This window comes from Camelina sativa, chromosome 19, assembly GCF_030686135.1.
Source record: "Camelina sativa cultivar CO46 ecotype springtype chromosome 19, ASM3068613v1".
In the NCBI taxonomy this organism is placed as follows: domain Eukaryota; kingdom Viridiplantae; phylum Streptophyta; class Magnoliopsida; order Brassicales; family Brassicaceae; genus Camelina; species Camelina sativa.
Window position 1 is genome coordinate 5,835,900 of NC_141898.1, and position 17,614 is coordinate 5,853,513.

At 38.5% G+C, this 17,614-nt stretch overlaps 5 protein-coding genes and 2 pseudogenes across 14 annotated transcripts; 1 reads left to right on the forward strand and 6 right to left on the reverse strand.

Annotated features, from left to right (window-relative positions):
• Nucleotides 1-696: 696 nt before the first annotated feature.
• LOC104765092 (uncharacterized) lies at nucleotides 697-2,068 on the reverse strand (annotated as a pseudogene). Its single transcript, XR_015591328.1, has 3 exons — nucleotides 1,693-2,068; nucleotides 1,140-1,289; nucleotides 697-954 (listed from the first exon to the last, which is right to left on the reverse strand). The product of XR_015591328.1 is annotated as an uncharacterized LOC104765092 (transcript).
• LOC147920222 (meiotic recombination protein SPO11-1-like) lies at nucleotides 697-8,608 on the reverse strand. 3 transcript variants are annotated; one of them, XR_015591326.1, is made up of 18 exons: nucleotides 8,434-8,608; nucleotides 8,247-8,346; nucleotides 8,064-8,137; nucleotides 7,869-7,970; nucleotides 7,655-7,728; nucleotides 7,544-7,560; nucleotides 7,381-7,450; nucleotides 7,269-7,305; nucleotides 7,112-7,159; nucleotides 6,957-7,015; nucleotides 6,823-6,854; nucleotides 6,622-6,727; nucleotides 6,378-6,498; nucleotides 6,221-6,284; nucleotides 5,979-6,133; nucleotides 1,693-2,122; nucleotides 1,140-1,289; nucleotides 697-954 (listed from the first exon to the last, which is right to left on the reverse strand). XR_015591326.1 is itself a non-coding variant. In XM_087502454.1 (15 exons), exons 1-15 carry the CDS (start codon nucleotides 8,486-8,488, stop codon nucleotides 6,004-6,006), a joined length of 1,089 nt encoding a protein of 362 aa, XP_087358580.1. In that variant the 5' UTR covers nucleotides 8,489-8,608; the 3' UTR covers nucleotides 4,257-6,003. The 3 variants fall into 3 exon arrangements, 1 of the variants encoding a protein (XP_087358580.1); XM_087502454.1 differs by lacking the exons at nucleotides 697-954; nucleotides 1,140-1,289; nucleotides 1,693-2,122 and having other exon boundaries at nucleotides 4,257-6,133; XR_015591327.1 differs by lacking the exons at nucleotides 697-954; nucleotides 1,140-1,289; nucleotides 1,693-2,122 and having other exon boundaries at nucleotides 5,995-6,133; nucleotides 6,622-6,738.
• On the reverse strand, nucleotides 2,142-4,081 carry LOC147920223 (uncharacterized). Its single transcript, XM_087502453.1, has one exon. The coding sequence runs from the start codon at nucleotides 4,079-4,081 to the stop codon at nucleotides 2,516-2,518; it is 1,566 nt and encodes a 521-aa protein (XP_087358579.1). The 3' UTR covers nucleotides 2,142-2,515.
• On the reverse strand, nucleotides 2,322-5,614 carry LOC104765091 (small ribosomal subunit protein mS79 (rPPR3b) pseudogene; annotated as a pseudogene). The gene has a single exon (XR_015591325.1). The product of XR_015591325.1 is annotated as a small ribosomal subunit protein mS79 (rPPR3b) pseudogene (transcript).
• A 1,287-nt stretch (nucleotides 8,609-9,895) lies between the features above and the next one.
• On the reverse strand, nucleotides 9,896-10,476 carry LOC147920224 (uncharacterized). The gene has a single exon (XM_087502455.1). The coding sequence runs from the start codon at nucleotides 10,346-10,348 to the stop codon at nucleotides 10,031-10,033; it is 318 nt and encodes a 105-aa protein (XP_087358581.1). The 5' UTR covers nucleotides 10,349-10,476; the 3' UTR covers nucleotides 9,896-10,030.
• Nucleotides 10,477-11,716: 1,240 nt separating this feature from the next.
• LOC104765090 (uncharacterized) lies at nucleotides 11,717-15,740 on the reverse strand. Of its 3 annotated transcripts, none has more exons than XM_087502457.1 (17): nucleotides 15,355-15,740; nucleotides 15,186-15,248; nucleotides 14,832-14,986; nucleotides 14,628-14,741; nucleotides 14,489-14,554; nucleotides 14,282-14,365; nucleotides 14,097-14,183; nucleotides 13,834-13,925; nucleotides 13,683-13,743; nucleotides 13,496-13,555; nucleotides 13,315-13,375; nucleotides 13,056-13,163; nucleotides 12,806-12,924; nucleotides 12,646-12,717; nucleotides 12,454-12,539; nucleotides 12,243-12,339; nucleotides 11,717-12,163 (listed from the first exon to the last, which is right to left on the reverse strand). In XM_087502457.1, the coding sequence occupies exons 1-17, from the start codon at nucleotides 15,467-15,469 to the stop codon at nucleotides 12,032-12,034; spliced, it is 1,572 nt and encodes a 523-aa protein (XP_087358583.1). In that variant the 5' UTR covers nucleotides 15,470-15,740; the 3' UTR covers nucleotides 11,717-12,031. The 3 variants fall into 3 exon arrangements, with proteins under 3 accessions (XP_087358583.1, XP_087358584.1, XP_087358585.1); XM_087502458.1 differs by having other exon boundaries at nucleotides 12,429-12,539; nucleotides 15,355-15,537; XM_087502459.1 differs by lacking the exons at nucleotides 14,489-14,554; nucleotides 14,628-14,741; nucleotides 14,832-14,986; nucleotides 15,186-15,248; nucleotides 15,355-15,740 and having other exon boundaries at nucleotides 14,097-14,193; nucleotides 14,282-14,325.
• On the forward strand, nucleotides 15,720-17,575 carry LOC104765093 (WEB family protein At3g13190-like). Of its 4 annotated transcripts, none has more exons than XM_010488764.3 (4): nucleotides 15,720-15,835; nucleotides 15,965-16,187; nucleotides 16,267-16,509; nucleotides 16,585-17,575. In XM_010488764.3, the coding sequence occupies exons 3-4, from the start codon at nucleotides 16,420-16,422 to the stop codon at nucleotides 17,443-17,445; spliced, it is 951 nt and encodes a 316-aa protein (XP_010487066.1). In that variant the 5' UTR covers nucleotides 15,720-15,835; nucleotides 15,965-16,187; nucleotides 16,267-16,419; the 3' UTR covers nucleotides 17,446-17,575. The 4 variants fall into 4 exon arrangements, with proteins under 4 accessions (XP_010487066.1, XP_087358587.1, XP_010487067.1 ...); XM_087502461.1 differs by having other exon boundaries at nucleotides 15,731-15,835; nucleotides 16,445-16,509; XM_010488765.3 differs by having other exon boundaries at nucleotides 15,733-15,835; nucleotides 15,968-16,187.
• The last annotated feature ends 39 nt before the right edge of the window (nucleotides 17,576-17,614 follow it).

Sequence of the window (17,614 nt, forward strand, 5' to 3'; positions counted from 1 at the left end):
GTCTAACAGCTGAAACTAAAAGAGGGTAAATGGGTTAAACTTATATAGATTGTTACAGTTTAAGGCAAGTGCAGCATATTTGATCGAAGATGAATATTGTATTGCCCAAAATAGCGTTTTGAAGGATACTGTATTCCGAAATCGTTTATTTATGGACCAATAGGAAGGGAAACGAAATGATCATTTGATATCGGTATAATCTTGTAATGGATCCTATAGTATATATGCTAATTAATTAAGAGATTGCCAGATTAGGATAAGAATGAGAAAACAAAATCATTTACCTCTCTGAAACCCCATATAATAAAATAAAAACAGCGGATTCGGAACAACACTTAGAGGAAAAGCTAATTAATTTAGTCAGACGTGGATAAGTTTTCGTATATCTTTAGGCCAAACAATTAATTTGCACGAAATCATTTTTATTTTATTTTTAACTGGGCCAGATTAATATAATTAGTAATCCACATTATGGGCTGATGGTCGTTTAACGCCAGGCCCTCTATCATCCTGTGTAGGAGGAAACTTGAGTAAAAAAATGGCTGGTAGTTCTTTCTTAAGTATTATACAATAGTATTTCACCATTGGCAAATCATGTTTCTACTTTATAATCTGAAATTGTCAATCCCTTTGCTTCCCTGTGCATAAACTTAAAAATTACAATGAATACCAAACGTTTGGATTAAAAGAAAGATCTTTATAGTAATCCTTCAATTCTCATCTCAAAAGAATGTATTTTTTACATGTACAGAAAAGAATGCTGCATATAAAGAATGTATTTTTTTTCATATATGTCACACAAAATATATACAGTTTCTGAGCAAAATCAATGATGATGTAAGGCAAATGGTTTTTAATTGTGTCACCCCACTATGTAAAACTCCCATCTGCATTCTTCAAGTCTATACTGTATCAAAGAATGCCTTTAGATTCCTCTAGCCATAAGCTATCTTCCTGCGAATTGGAAACTACCAGGCAAATCTGAGAAGCTAAGAAGAGCAAATGCTGCAAAGTAGGATTGTTCAAACTTGCAATATTCCACTACTAATTAAGAGGCCTAAGAGGCTCTTTCTATGTCTATTTAATAGATGTGTGCAAATAATATCCACCCGAAAGAAAAAAAAGGCTTAGTACAATACCGGCCACACTCAATAGATGTAATATCATCAACGGAGACTTGAATCAAGTGCCTCCAAGGATCTGGAGAAAGGAGACTTATTTCGAGAGGCTTCTGCAGCAGATGATGGTGATCCTTTGTAAATTTCTCCAGCCGAATAATATGTAACCACCTACAAAAGGATACAAAAGGATGAAAACCTACTAGCTATGGCTGTGTAAGTTTTACAGGAGTGCTTGAGACAAGAGAAGCAGCATACTATTACGTACTATCAAAGCTAAAGGCCCTTGTTTGTCTGTGACTAGAGTGACGAAGAGCTAAAAGGCATAGTTATTTTCTACATGGTTCATCCAATTCTCACTATATTGCAGCAACTGCAGTTTCAAAAGAAGAGCCAGAAAAACTATTTATGAAGGGTATTTACATCCACTAACGAGAGATCTTGGCAGAGTAACCAAGCATCTGGAAACCCATTGCAAATGCATTTCAGAAAACATAGACAAACAAGTGTAAAATCTCATCTACAATGAGTACATAAACTACTTAAGATAATAATAGGTAGAAAATAGAAAGACCTGTGTTATATTGGGCGTAGTGATATTGCTTTGGCAGCCATCAAGGAGAGGAGTGTAGAAAGCTGGTTCTTCAGCAGAATCTCCCAAGATTTCATCCGAACGTGAACGTGGCTTAGGTATAGCAGGAGGCTCTAAGAAGCTATTTCTTAATACTGGATCACGTGAACGTTGCCTTGCTAGAAGAGGAGGTTATAAGAAGCTATTTCGTAAATCTGAATCTGACTGACGAGGAAATGAAGTGTCTATAATAGAAGCTCCCAGCCTATAAATCTGAAACCATAACAGAGAAGACGATATCCTCACAAGTCACAACAAACCCAGTAATTTCCATAGCCATAGTGAGTTCCAGAGAGAAGATGTAAAAGGCTTGATACATCTCAAATCTTTTGTCAATACTAGGCAGCAGATGATAAGTGGCTCTCTACAGAATCTGAACAGGACATAACAAAGATTTAATGATCATATCATTTCAAAAAAGACAAGGAGCAACCAAAGAAAAGCTCAGGACAGTTAATACAATATGTGTTGCAAATTAAACAAAGCCACAGAAACCAAATATATGATCATCATGATCACAGGAGGATAGTGACATACCAAATCTCCTTGGAGAAGAGTATGACCATGAGACATCAAGAAGAATTTAAAACTTTATTCAAGACATGATCTCTAAAAAATTTTGCCCAAAGAAATAAAGAAATCTTTAACATTTAGAAAGGAAAATAAAGTTCCGAAAAATAAAAACTGAAAACAAAATCACAAGAGAGACCAGATAGGAGGCCAACATCATCACGCATTCCAGTTGCTAAACACTGATCAACCACTCTTAATCGTCCAACAAGCCAGACGAAGAGACTGAGCTGGAAGAGTAAGGACTCGAAGAGCCCGAGCTGGAAGTGTACGAGCTGGAAGAGTGCAGACCCGAAGAGCCCGAGCTGGAAGAGTACGGACTCGTAGATTCCGAGTCCGAGCTGGAAGAGTCCACACTCGGAGTAGTCGGCAGACTTGAAGAGACCGAGCTGGAAGAGTCCGGATTTGAAGAGGAGTCCGGACTTGAAGAGGTCTCCAGACTTAAAGAGAACAGAAGGGTCTCCGGACTTAAGGGACTCGAAGAGGTCTCTTGACTTGACAAGACCGGAGTGGAAGTGGCCTTCTTTTTACCAGACACGTCTGGTAGGTACCGAAAGTAACTCTGTAACTTGCCATTCTCCACTAGCTGTGTTGCTTTATCAATCTTGCCTACACCCACCAAACGCTCAACCACGGGTTTGTACATGTTGGGGCGAGACAGAAGCTTGTGTTTGATGGCCTCTTCAGATATCTCAACCGCTCTATCTAGGTCACCTTTCTTGCAGAGAAGAGAGATTAACAAACAGTAAGTCACTGTATCAGGAGTCAAACCCTTCTCCTTTATCTCATTGTACCATTTCATAACCTCCTCGAGGTTGTTATCAAGGCGGTAAGCCGTGATGAAAGCATTGTATGTATGAACATCTGGGAGTATCCCTTCGGTTTTCATAACATCAATCAAGTTAATTGCATCAGTGAACTTCTTGTTCCGAGTCAGACCTCTCACCCTGGAGTTATAACTCCTGATGTTAGGAGCAAGATTCTTGGATTTCATCAAATCCCAAATCCTATCTCCTTCAACAAACAACTCCCTCCTATATAACTCTTCTAACAGTGTGTTGAAAGTAATCAGATCAGGCTCAAACTCATTCTTCTCCAGCTCCTCAAAGATGGCTAATATATCATCCATAGAGCCTTTACGGCAAAGTGCTTTGATCATAGTATTATAAGTAACCAAATCAGGGGTAATACCTAGCTTCTCCGGCAACTCCTTGAAGGCCTTCATGGCCTCGTCAAGCTTCCCCGAATTAACATAAGCCGATAAAAGCGTATTGAACGATTTGACAGTACGCTCACAGTTTAGCTCAGGCATTTCATCGAACAACTTGTGTGCATGCTCCGCCATGCCTGAGTATCCATAAAGAAGCATCATACGGATAACGAAATCTTCAGACTTGATGTCATCGAACTTCTTCTGGTACTGAAGGACTTCGTCGATCGTTGAGAACTTCTTCGCTTCCCTGAGACGGCGGATAAACGCACTGTAGAGTCCATGGACTTGCCGGAAACTCTCTGACTCGCACGATTTCTTGAACTTCTCTACTTTCTTCGTCAATTTCGAAGTTTTCAATTCCTTTGCGTCATTCGACGACTTGACTCCGTCTACTACGGCGGTGGAAGATGCGGTGGGTGCCTTCAATTTACTAGGGAACTTACTGGGTTTGGTTTGGCGTTTAGGTTTTGTGGACTTAGCGGTGGCGATTGCAGACTCTTTGAAGATCCCATGGAGGCGACTGTACAGCGATGAGCCCACCTTGCTCATAGCTTGTTGCAGATCGCGAATGTGAGTGGGAGTGAGTGAGGAGAGGGTTTAGGCTTTTGGCCCCCGTCTAAAAGTCTTCTTCTTACTTGAACCTCTTATTTTAACACAACAGAACAGCGTGCCGTTTTTCTTGACTACGCAGCGTTTTAAAGTTTAAACCATTAATTGCATGCCATTTTTCGAAAAAGGGAAGTAATTCTTTCAACTTCTAAAGCCCACACAAACAAAAAACGACAAAGCTACAGATAGTTCTGTTATTCAATCACCGCACTCGCAGTTTGAAACAAGAGACACTAAAGAGAGGAAAAATTGGACTAATAAGACACACTAAAAAGCCAATGAACACTACTCTTCGGAAGAGAGACGTAGCTTGCACTGCAAATAATCATTCGTCTTTGCCAGCTCGACGATCTCTTCAGCTTCATCTTGCTTGGACCCTTTCACCAATTCATCAACTACCTCCTGCAAGATGGCTCCATCCACAAGTAAACGCTTACTGAATATCTCCTTGCAGAGCTCATAAGCAGACGCTAAATCTCCCGCCTTGCACATTGCCGGAAGTAGTGAGGTAAAGATGAATTTCATCGGGCGCAGACCATTCTTCTCAATCTCCTTGTACCACGTTATGGCTTCATCCAGTTTTCCTTCACCGACACATCCTTTAATCATGGCAGTGAATGTGAAAACATCGGGTTTAATCCCATTAAGCTTAAGTTCGTCAAAGAGGTTAACCATCTCATCTGATTTCATTTCTGTGGCTAATCCTAACAACCTAGCATTGTAACTACGAACGTCTCTCTTAACATTCTTCTCTCCCATTCTAGCCCATATCTTTTCTCCATCCTGGATCTTCCCTTTTGTATACGACTCATGTAATAGTATGTTGAAGGTGATATGATCAGGTTTCAAACCCTTGTTCTCAATTTCATCAATCAAAGCAACAGCTTCAGTGAAGGAACCTTTTCCACACAATCCCTTGATCAAAGTATTGTAAGATGCAACATCTGGTTCAATCGAGAGCTTACCAGGCAGCTCCTTGAAGAGTTCTTCAACCAAATCGAACTTCTTGGAGTTCACACACGCATTAAGCAAAGCGTTGAAAGACAACACTGTTCTCTTACAGTTTCTCTCAGGCATTTCGTCGAACACCTTCTGCGCGTTCTCGAACATACCGACTCGTCCATAGAGATTGATAATCCTGGCCACGAATCCTTCCTTTGACATGTTTGGATACTTGTTCTGCTCCTCCAGGATCTCCTCGATCCACTCAAACTTCTTGGCTGCGGCGAGACGGCGAACGGTTCTCTCATAGACGGCTATATTCTTCCGGAACCACTCTACTTCGCAAGCCTTCTTGAACTTCTCTGTGATGAATTTGGGGTCACGTTCGTCATTTACGAGAGTGATGAGGGATGATGGTTTGGGTGGCGAGGTTGTTGTTGCAGCTGCGGTAACGGCGGAGAAAAAGCGGCGGTTTGTGGGAGTGCTGAAGCTGAAGGTGCTACGGAGGAGAAAGCGGGAGAGCGACGACATCGTTTTTAGCTGTGTGCAAGGTTTTTCTCTTTTTTTTTTGGATCGGAGTGTTCTGAGGTTTTAGTCAGGGCAGGGGTACGGCTTTAATACTTCAAATTAGGTTTGGAAATGTTAGAAGAAAAATGAACCCTTCTGGTATTACAAAATACAAAGCAACCGAAATAGTGTTTTTAAATGACAATTCACTCATATTCTTTGGGGATTACTTTGTATCATTAAAAAGTATAAAACTGTGAATTTTAATAATTTGTAGTTTTACGTTAAATTTTATGTTCATTTGTCCATGTGCCTATCCGATCCTGACTGCATTTGGTGTTAGTCAGTAAGAAAAGCTTTGAAAGAGTCATAAAAACGATGAGCATACCTTGAGTTGGAGACTAGTATGAAGCTCAAGGCGAATTTAACTCACGACGAATCTTGGAAGGAATATAAACCTCTGACAAAAAAGACAGTGAGTGAACTGAGAGGGCTTCGATCTCAAACTTCACTCCTCTTTCCAGCATCGTTTCAAGTTCCAACCTTAGACAAAAACCGTTTTGATCAAGACTAGCTTTTGTAGTCTTGGATGAAATGTAAATACAAAAAGACACGGAAGTTTGTTGATACCTCCATTGTGGCATTTCACGCTTCAGGTAGCATCTAAGCAACAATGACTCAGTTCTTTTCTTATCTGTCAGTGAAAATTGTCCGGTCTCAGAAACGTAACCAATAAAAAAATGGAAAATACAAAGATTAAAACGATAAGGTGGTTTAATGCTCTTACCTTCTTCTGTCAAAGGCAAAAGACACTGTTTGGGTACACCATATATCTCAGAGTCTGAAGGAAAAGCTCCCAACCATTTCATATCTGGTGCTCGTAATGATTCAAAATCATAGGCCATTTGCTTACAGAGAAAACAAGTGACACAAGGAAAATGGTTCAATGCCATATGGTTTACTACCAATAAACTATGCAAGCGGTAAAAGATTCGAGTTCAATCATCTAATATTCTGTAACAGAATCTAACCATGGAGCCAAAACGGTATGTGGCTAGGATCTCAAAGCCATATGGATCACAATCGACTAGACAATGCACAGGTAGTTGCAACTTCTCAATGAGGAGTCGCAAGAACCTGGAGGGAATCTGTGTTATTCGTAGTATATTTACTCAATAGAAGATCATGTCTGATACGGTAGTAATCCAAGAACCTGGGATTAAGTTATATACCTTCTTGTTGAGACATCAGGATAGCCTCTTCCCTGCCAAAAAACAATCATACCTTTACAAAAAAAATTGGAAGAAGGGAAACCAAAACTAGTCAAAACTGAAATCAGAAAGAATAAATCAACTGCAGTGCTTACTGTGATAACGATGCAGCGGTTCATCTTGCAAAACATATCATTTGCTAAACGCTGGAATACTATATATAAACAATGTGGATGAAGTGACTGATCAGTTGGTGAAATGAAGAAAAAAAAAAGCATCATCCTGGTTACAATATAAATAGAGAGTCTACCTGTTTCTTTTTCCACCACCAGTATGTACTCTGCTAGGCTAACAATATCTGCAAGCATGAAGATGACATCCAAATATCATTCCTAACACAAATATTGTCAGCTTAGATATTGATTTGACTTCTATAGAGTCATAAAATAATTGCAGATATAGGATACCTTCGACTTCCTCTACAAGAACAGGAACGGGAAATGCCTGATATGAAGTCATCTGTAGAGTTACACTTCTTGATGCCAACATAAAAAAGAAATCTCTAAGTTTCAATCTTACAGTATTCAAGCTGTTTAAACAATCAAACTTCCTTCCAGCTTCCCTAAATTTTAACCAGCCCATCACCAACCTACAACACAAAAGAAAGAATGATGAGGTGGATCCTAAACTAGTGACATTCCCAAGATAGAAGCAGTGTAATTGTTACCAACGGAGTACCCACCCGTTTCCAACAGAAACCTGAAAAACATCACACGAATCACAGACTCAAAAAAAGGGGGATTATAATTCTTTATAAGGAAAAAAATGAAAGTGAAGGTGTTAAAGTACTAACCACATTCAAGTTGTACCGACGACACTGAAAAAGGATGCATATATCACCAATAGCACGGTCCACGACTGATTGAGCTATAAGAAGCAGACAAAAACAGTAAGGCCAAGAAGACAACAATAGTGATGCAAACTCATTAGTTAAGCATACTAAATGTGAAGTTGAGTTTATCAAGAGAAGAGGTCACCAGATACATCCATAACTAGTTAAATAATACCTTTGAATGCTAAAGGGTGCATGTAGTAGATATCTCTTTTTGATGCATGTCTATTTTCTTGTAGAAGTTGTTGGACTATCAACATTACTCTTAGCAACATATCTGAAAGGTGGAAATTGCATACTGTGACACTAGGTTACATACTCTAAACCAAAGAGATAACACACAGCAGGAATTGTGAAACCTGACTCTCACCGATTCTGTAGGTTTGAGGTTCCCTCTTAAGAGTGAGAATTTCCTGACCCTTTGGTTTATCAGAGCTGCAAAAGCTATATAGACAGCATAGAAATCGATGAATCAGTCCAGAGTCATAATCCTGTTCTTCAAAAAATAGCTCGAACCAAGTCCCTAAGGAGAAATTGAAAAATAGAGACAAACCAGTCCGATTCTGGATTCATGCAATAGTTCCTAAATCGATTGATTGAAATTTTCGGAGATCTACACTCGGCAAGATCTTCAACGACCGATCGAGTAAATTCTGCTCAAAAATCAAATCACGGTGATGAACAAAACAAAGGAAGAGTCAGCGAAATCATCGACTATCGAGAGTACGATTCGGAATTACCTTTGATCCTTTGAAGCAAATTAGTTTCTTCTGAACTCGAAATTTTTCCCTCCATCTCTTTCGTCTCTAATTTCTTTTCAAAACCCGAGAAATGTCAAATCGGCGACGATTTAGACGGGAGAAGTGTGGGAGGGGGTGCGAAAAGCTTGCCGTTATAAGCTTAAAATCAAAACAATGCGTGTCGTTTTGTTTCTTCCGTCTAAAATAAAAATACTCCGTGACGTTGGGCGTTATAATGCGTTATGTCTGAACCTCATGGTTATTGCGTTTTTTTTTAATTTTTGAAACGCATGGGTAATTACTATTCACTAATCTAGGCAACGTATATATGACCGTGGTGAGATTATGCGGAAGAAGAAGAAGAAACAACACAAAATAAATGGATATTGAACCAGCCATAGTTATTTGCAAGTATGGATCGATGAAAGAAACATAAAATATCGGACTTGGAGAGCTACCTATATGTTTGATAATGAGCCTAGCTAGTGATGCCTGCCAATATACTCCCTAGTCCCTCCACCCTCCTGTCCGATGAACCATATTTTAATTCATACGGTAGTATTGGAGATAGCTTGGATAATTTAGAATTAGGTCCAGTGGTCGAGATTTGTTCGTGAGTGAGCTACATGCTCGAGCACGTGAGGAACGTACCAACATGTTCGAATCTATATGATAGCTATTCAATTATTTAATCTTTTTCTTCTCTTTGATAGCCCCTCACCTAATTAATATTTATAGAATCTAACAAGTAAGAATATACTACTTTCATATATTTTATCTGAAAACGAATTAATGATGATCATTAGATACATATTTGTTTTAAAAAAAAAACTGTAACAAAATAAAGGACTCCTCCTGTATTTCTGACTATAATACAAACAGTGATAACATTTAAATTGTTTTCTTCCGTTATATTAGTAAACAAATGGAAAGCTGTCGCGTCGGTGGGTTGTAATTTGCATTAGGAAATATAGTAAAAAAAAAAAAAAAGTTAAGGCACGGATTTTAACGTCGTTCAGCATTTTAAAATATCAGAAATTTTGAATTATTTTGAAACTAAATCTGATTACTAAATAGTAAATCCGATCAATGAAATGTAAAATGTAAAGTATAAAATAAATGAGAGATACCTTTTTAGGGAGCTAAAGACTCGTGGCAAATTATCGTTCTGCGGCAAGTGATTTGGTTTTAATCGGTCTCCCATCATTTTATATGGTCTGTATGGTTTTAGTACCTCTTTATCTTAGTACTTATCATCCGAATATTGTGCACTTGTTTTAGCAACATACCATATTTTTTTTACTACTTTATAAGTTAGTTAGTTGTATTATACCTTTTTTAAAGAGAAATACCATTAAACTTGTAACTTGTAACTTAAATTAATGTAACGTAACTTAAATTAACAAAAAAAATAATAATAAATGAGAGATACCTAAAAATATAAGCCTCGCGCCTCACAGCATAAAGCAAGATTTATTCTTATTCCCCGTGAACTAATAATATTACATTTGTAAAAATATTACTCTAGTATTAGTAAGAAAGAAACTAACGAAAGTACTTGAGAAATTGTAAAAACAGAGAGAGAGAGATCTTATACTTAGTCGAGGTTGGTGAAACTACCGAAGAGAGTTTCTTCGTGTTGTCCGCCGACGACATAGTCAAGAATCCCTTCCGTCGCCACTTTTAAGCCGGCGCCTTCGCCGGGGATGGTAGATGAAGACGGAAGGTCGGAGGTGCGTGCGAAGAAGAAAATGGCGGCGAGAAAGAGAGCTGTCGAGACAAATAGTGGCCAGAAGTAAGATAATACAGTGAGGAAACAAGGGGAATAAGTGACGAGAGCCACGGTGAGGAGAGATATAACGAAAGCCAAGACGATGTGGAACTTGAACTTCAGAAGCTTCTCCCGGAACTCCATCTCCGATCACCGACCAAGATCTCTGTGACAGTCTTGTGTTGTTATCACGAGAAAGATAGCTAGAGTGAAGCAGAGATATCAAAGAGATAAAAGATATAGAGATAATAACTCTCTCTCTCTCTCTCTCTCTCTCTCTCTCTCTCTCCTCTTTAGTGTCTATACGTAAAGAAATAGGAAAGATTCTTTGCTGACAAGGAAAACGCCAAAATCTGAAGTTAATTTGTTTTTTTTACATGTTACAGTATATAGTTATTTTGTTTTTTTTGAAAACGCGTTTGAAATATATACTACTGTTTTGCTTTAAAATCAAGAGATGTATCATGTATACAAGAGTTAAAAGTTATTTTTGGTTCAGTATGAACAACATTACGTAAAAGTCAAAGAATATAAGTAAACACTTTCTGACAGAAATAGTAAATCGTACAAAGATAAAAATAGTGATAAGAGAGATATTAGCTTTTGTCCGTTTTGCATGATTGATTTTATAATTAGCCCGATCAATCAAACTATTGTATGGGCCTTTATAGCCCGATTCGTTTTTACACTATCGTTCTAACTTCAATTAACTAGAAGCTAATAATTTTGGAATGTATTGTGAAATATGAATTCTAGACTGCTTATTGATGTTACAAGAAAGAATATTCGTCAAAAATATTTGTAACAAATCTTATCAGAATGGAAATGGAACAATGTCTCATTTAAGGCATTCAAGTTTTCAAAATGAGAGAATCAACCAAGATCGAGAGATAAATTCGTATTGTGCGTAACAGCGTGATGTTTACATGTCAACAAAACAATTCAGCATCTAACGACTTTATAGTTTTCTACTAAACTTGAACTCTACAAATAATTATTAGCGTTTCGTGGTACTAATAATTACCGAATTTTTGTAGTGCCAAAAAAGTACAGTTTGTGGCTCTACTAGTCCTGAGTTTCGATAGTCTAGTTATATCGACATGCTAGGAGCTTGGCGGAAGAATTGAAAACCAGCTGTCAAATATCCAGACCTTAATCTATTTTTTCTCAACCAAAACAATCACCAATTGCAAATATAATTTCGAAAGATCGTCACTGATCATTTGGTAAACCAACCGTTGCGAGACAAACACATCTTCGCTCAAAGTATCATCATCTTTTTGGAGAGTGAACCATGCCTTACTACAGGTTCTACCGATATTTGGTGCAAATATATAGAGGTTCTCTTTGTCAAACTAACACAGTTGGAGGGAATATATATATATATATACATATATATTTTCTCTATTCTTGGATCACAAAATGTTAATTTTTTTTCTTTTTTTAGTATATATTTATTCAGAAAACATCATCAAACTTTATAAAATGCCCACTGAACCGGATTAAACTGGATTTATTAAGTTTTCTAAACCATTAACTTGTAAAAAGTTAAAACATAGGAATAACTCTCACAAACGATGAGCCATTCCTTTCATATTGTTTGTGACAGCTGATGTTTACATATCGACAAAACAATTCAGCATCAACGAGTCAACGACTTTACAGTTCTCTCCTAAACTCGAACTCTACAATAAGATGCACGAAGAAAAAAAAGTGTTTTCTTTTGCTCTCTTCGTCTCATCATAGGCAAATGGAATCCAAATGGAACCCAGACTCTTTTTGGAGGCAAAGAAAAGAAAGCTTGCTGCTGTTGCTTAGCTTTTAACATCATAAGGCTCGAATCAGACGAGCTGCAAATGCTCCATCCAAGGAGTGTTTCACTGGGTTGGATAAAAAGAAGCCTTGCGAGGTTACAAAACTCGACGGTACAAAACTAGTTACTGGATCTATGGAGAACTCCTGGTGAAAAGCAGAGAGACTAGTCGTTAGATATCAACATCTCTAAACAAAAGCAAATATGGACTACAAAGATTCTTACAGGATGTCTTTGGAGAAATGCTTCGACCCTTCCTTCATTTTCTTCAGGGTCTATAGAGCAAGTACTGTATACCAAGACCCCACCGTGCTTCACCAGCCTATGAGATTTCAATCAGGAGTATCGTCACAGAGAAAAGTATCAGGTAAGCCGCACATAATAGTTTTCAGAATCAATCTAGTGACTGACCAAAATGTATGTACAGAGTGCATACTTGCAGGCAGAATCAAGAAGCTCATCCTGCAGTTTTGTGAGCTCTACCATGTCCTCGAGGTTACGGTTCCATCTCAAGTCCGCTCTCTACAAAACACAGATTAATGCGAACAGGTTAATCAGATCAGATCAATTCAACTAGCAAAGGAAAACCTTGCTGCGGAAACAGTTGGATAAAACTTCTCATGTTAACCTTGGAGAGGACGCCGAGTCCAGAACACGGGGCATCAAGCAAAACTTTATCGTATTGTACCTCATTAGTTTCCTAAAAATACATTAAGTTAGAAGCAAGCCCTGTATGTAAGTAGCTTACAAACTTGAAAAGTTCAGGTACTGAAATAGTGTTAAATTACAGCGAAGACACGGAGATCGGAATGTATGGTTGTGATAAGTCCATCAACTTGGTGCGATTTTGCTGTCTCGCCAAGAATTCTTAGCCGTCCTTCGTTCACATCCATAGCGTATATCATACCTATAACCGACCGATGCAGTTTGCCAGTTTGAGGATGGAAAAAGTCAAGTATAACAGGAAAGTTTCCCAAAATAGATGATTTCGGAAAATGAAGGGTAATATATAAGGACCACAAGTCTTTGTAATATTACCTTGGCCTTTCAAGCAAGATGCCATGAATAGGGTCTTTCCTCCAGGAGCAGCACATGCATCCATTATCCTCTCGCCTGGCTGAGGTTTTACCACCGAGACTATTAGTCCTGCAGTAACAGACGTTGATAGATATTTAACTACCAAAAGAACTAGAGGATTTGGGATAACCTTAAATTTGTTTACACATGAACAATTTCTGAAGAGGAGACTGTATTTTTTCTTAGGAGCAGACCAAATAATTACAAAACTAAAACTGACCTGCACTCTCATCCTGAACAGAACAGAAGCCTTCCTTGAGTAAACCAGCTTGCACCACAGTCTGTTCCAATTATCAGTTTTGAAACTTATCAGCCAAAAAAAGCAAAGAGAGGAGCTTGGAGAAACGAGGGTTAAGGAAATTGCCAACAAGAGGCAATTTAGGGTTACATTATAACACCACCTGCAAGCCTGTTTTGATGCGGACGAATTCCTCCAAATGTAACGATAGCTCGTGTGGAACCTGCAGCACAGGAAAGCCACATTTGAAGTAAAAAACTAAGCCTTATAAGAAACATGTGCCTGGTTTTACACAAACATGATGATTTCATAAGGAATAAAGAACGTGAAAGATTAAACGAGAAAAACACCTTTAAACTTTCAAGACGCTCCACAAGGTCTGCCCTTGTAATGTCCCTTCCCGTATTGGCCCTGATATCATTAGAAAACAGTATTATCTGCCTGACGGCTGATAAGTTTATCTTTCCTTCTGTGAAAGCAAAATGTTATCTGGCGATTAACCTTAAGCTAAATCCGGGATCGCCGTTATTCCATGTCATCAGCTTTGTGGCTTCATCCAACCCAAGATACTTTACCCATCGCCTAACCATCCACTGGGTAAGGAAAGGAAAGAAAATGAGGCCTCATTGCAATTATTCAGCACTACATAGATATTTTCACAGCTAAACCAAGTAACTTAGGAGCCTCACAAGTTCAAAGAATCGATTTCACACCATCAAATTAAAACCGCAAGAAAAGATGAGGCTATAGCTAGACGAACTTACAACCGGATGAGAATGAAGGGTAGCAAGTGCACGTGCTTGTGCACGATCATCCCCTTCCACTTTAGGTAACGGAAGGGCGTCTTTTTCCTGCAGATCCCTACGTCAGAATTCATAGAAGCTTAATTTTGTTTGATTGACGTTCAACTAAAGAGAAAAACACGGAAACAAGTTTAAGAAAGAGAAACCTTAAGTGAGACTAGCTTACGAAGAATCCCATTGACAAAATCTCCAGCACCAGGTCTGAGGGCAACCTTTGCAAGCCTTACGTTCTGCACATGAGCAAGTAAACAATAACAATAAAGAAGAACGACTATCAGAAAAAAATCTACCTTTGGAACTATTTATAGAGGAAATTGAGAAAGAAAATAAATAGAAAACTTATAACTTAATACCTCATCTACAACAGCATATGACGGCATATCAAGCTTAATAATCTCATAGACACCAATGCGGAGAATCTACAAAGGTTTAAGGTTTAAGAGACGCCTGACAGCAACAAAGATAAATTCACACGGGAATTGATAATGATACCTGCAATAGAAGAGGTTCCATATTTCGAAATGTTCTTTCGTTGTGGCAAAGAGAACCAATCAAATGATCAAGATACCTCCTCCATCGTATTGTTCCTCCAACAACGTCCGTAACCTAATCGGTTTGCAGATAACTGACTTTTAGAAAACACACAGATTTTCCAAGTGGCCTGGAACAAGATAAGATAAGAGTGGAAACACTAACAAGTCTAAGATCCCGGTCATCCAAATCGCGAGTCCGAAAACCGATAGTCCTTTCAACGTAACTCATCTCATTGCTTCCAGAGCCTTTTCCTTTCTCATTCAAAAGATCAGCAAACGCACCTCCGTACTCAATTCTCATCAATCTAACTGCAGATACTGTTTAAGCCTCCCACAAACAGTTAGATATAAGATAATGAGGACAACTTAATTGCAATCGAAACAAAAAGACTCCAAACACTAGCTACTCCTTAAACGATACAATTCTATTTCAACCTAGAACCTCACTATGACAATATCACCCCTCAGCAAGCATAGAGGCGGTGTAAAAGGTAACAGAAGCAATGGATTACTCTACCAGCTCTATGTGGAGAAACTTCCAAATTCAGATTCTGGGGTTTCCTCGGCTGAGCCACCTGACCTGCATATCGAGAAATTTCCGAGTAAAGCACAGAGATTGAAGACACTGCCATTAGTTTTCTAGTTTCTCTCAAGGAAACCAAAAAAAAAAAAGTTGAACCATTTACCTCTTCTACCAGCAGAAAATGGTTTACTTGTCTTTCGGGTTCGCTTCAACGACTCTGAAGAAGCTTTCTGCGTTTCAGCAGAAAGATACACGCGAAATGAGAGCAATTGCGCCATGGATGCTCTCTTCTATCTGGAGACTGGAGCTAGCTTAGCCAAACCTTGGATTATTTATAAAATTAAAAACTTTATCGTACCACTTTCAGAACAGACACTCTTTCTCGGAAAGAAGGTTCCCTCTGGATGGGAAAGTATGAGAATCAAAGCAATGATTAATGGGCCTAAAGCCCATATTATATGGATTTGCTTTTGGTTTGATTTTGGCCCTTCTACTCTATATTTTCTTTTTTCCTTTCATCTTAAGGTCAAAACCGTTATAACGTCAACAGTCGTCTTCCCCAGCTTTTTCATTTTTTGGGTTTTGTAACCCTTGTTGCAGGCGGCTGAAGCTACTCGGATCTCTCTTCTCAATTTCTCCTTTTGGTAAAGTATTTATTTTACTCTTCTATATAAAAAAGTAAAGTGCTATTTTACCTATTACCTTCCAAAAAGGTAAAATTTTTACACTATTTTCAAACGTGTTAAAAATCTACAACTCTCACTTTGTTTCAGTAGAATTGAACTAGGAGGAAGGAAGTCATGTGGTTCAGAATAGGCACTTCACGTGCAGTGCAGAGATAAAGTAATTCTTTTTAAAAAAGTAGAGAGACCCGTGAGCTCTCACTTGCACGTACGTGACACGTGAGCATGATTGGACATTAGAGACGAGACGAAGCTGCCCTCTTTCCTCCTTCCATTACTGTACTGAACTGAGCTAAGTTACAGTGTTCTTAAGGTACAACAACGTCCTAATCCACAGTTTCTTTTCTTGGGGGTTCTTGAAATTAAAGAAAAAAAGGGTACTTTCTTTTCAGGTCATTGCTACTTCTTTAAGTTCTTCTTATAGACAAAATTTTCCTGCTAAAAGCTTGGTTGGGGGCATCCTCAGTGTTTTATTTTCGTCCCTTCTCTTGTCTGTATTATTAAGAGACAGCCAAATCTGCTTTGTCGGTAAAGTTTAGGATTTAATGGCTACTTTTAATACTGTTAAAGATGCGGTGAAGCTCTTTGACGCTGGTTTCTCTGGAGGAAAACCTCTCAGCAAGAGACAAGAACAGGTATTATATCTTTGTTAATCTATAGTCATTAACTTTTGTCTTTCTTGGTAGTGATATATTTGGTTGTGGTTGCAGGGAGTGTTGGTGGATGAGACAAACCTCTGTCTCTGGAACAGAGAGGTTAATAAGTTGAAGGAAAAGATAAAGAATGCTGAGAAGACCAAGAGTGAGGCTTTGTTAGAGCTTGAGGAAGCTAAGAAAACGGTTGAGCATCTCAGTCAGAAGCTGGGAATTAAGCAGAATGTGGGAAGTGGTGAGAAAGATTTAGATTTGAGTACTAGTGTGAGAGGTGTGACTACAGAGTTGGGCTTTGCTAAGGAATCGATTCATAGAGTAGCTGAAGAGGAGAGTGAACTGTGTATGTTAATGGAGTCTCTTAACCTCGAGCTTCAAAAAGTGGAGAAAGAACATTCAGAGCTTAAAGAGAGTGAGCAAAGAGAGAGGGATCAAGCCATTGAGAAGCTAAAAAAGGAAACCAAAGATGCAAAGACCGAACTGAAGCTGTTAGAAGAAGAGCTAAAGATTGCTCTTTTCGAGGCTCAAGAAGCAGAAGCAGCGGAGAAACAGGCCAGGGAACAGTTAAATGTTGCAGTTTTACAATCCGATTTCAGATCATCATCAGCTGAGGTGAAAGAAAGTGGTGCTGAAGAATTAACTGAGACAGAAGCGTTAAGAGCTTGTAGAGATGAAACACTCAAGACATTAGAGATGAGTGAGAGAGAGATTGAAGATATAAAAGCAGCAACACAAGATGCCTTGAAGAAAGCTGAGATGGCTCAAGAAGCTACAATTGTGGTGGATGTAGAGCTTAAACGAAGGCGTAAAGCAGCGAGTAGGATCTTGGCAGAATCCAAAATGTGTGCCAAATCAACAAAGGAAGTGCTCAAGTCAAAACCGAGATCATCGTCAAAAGAAGGTTGTTTGGTCAAGTGTTAGACAGAAGAATCTCTAATCACTTTTGTAATTGTAATAATCTGTAACTCATAATAAGGAGAAGAAGTGTCACTTTGTTGGTAGTGGTCAAAGTTGTAAGCGTTAACTAATATAAGGTTGTGTGGTTCGATCATCATCGTATAAACTAAACAAAAAACAAATTTGATGATTT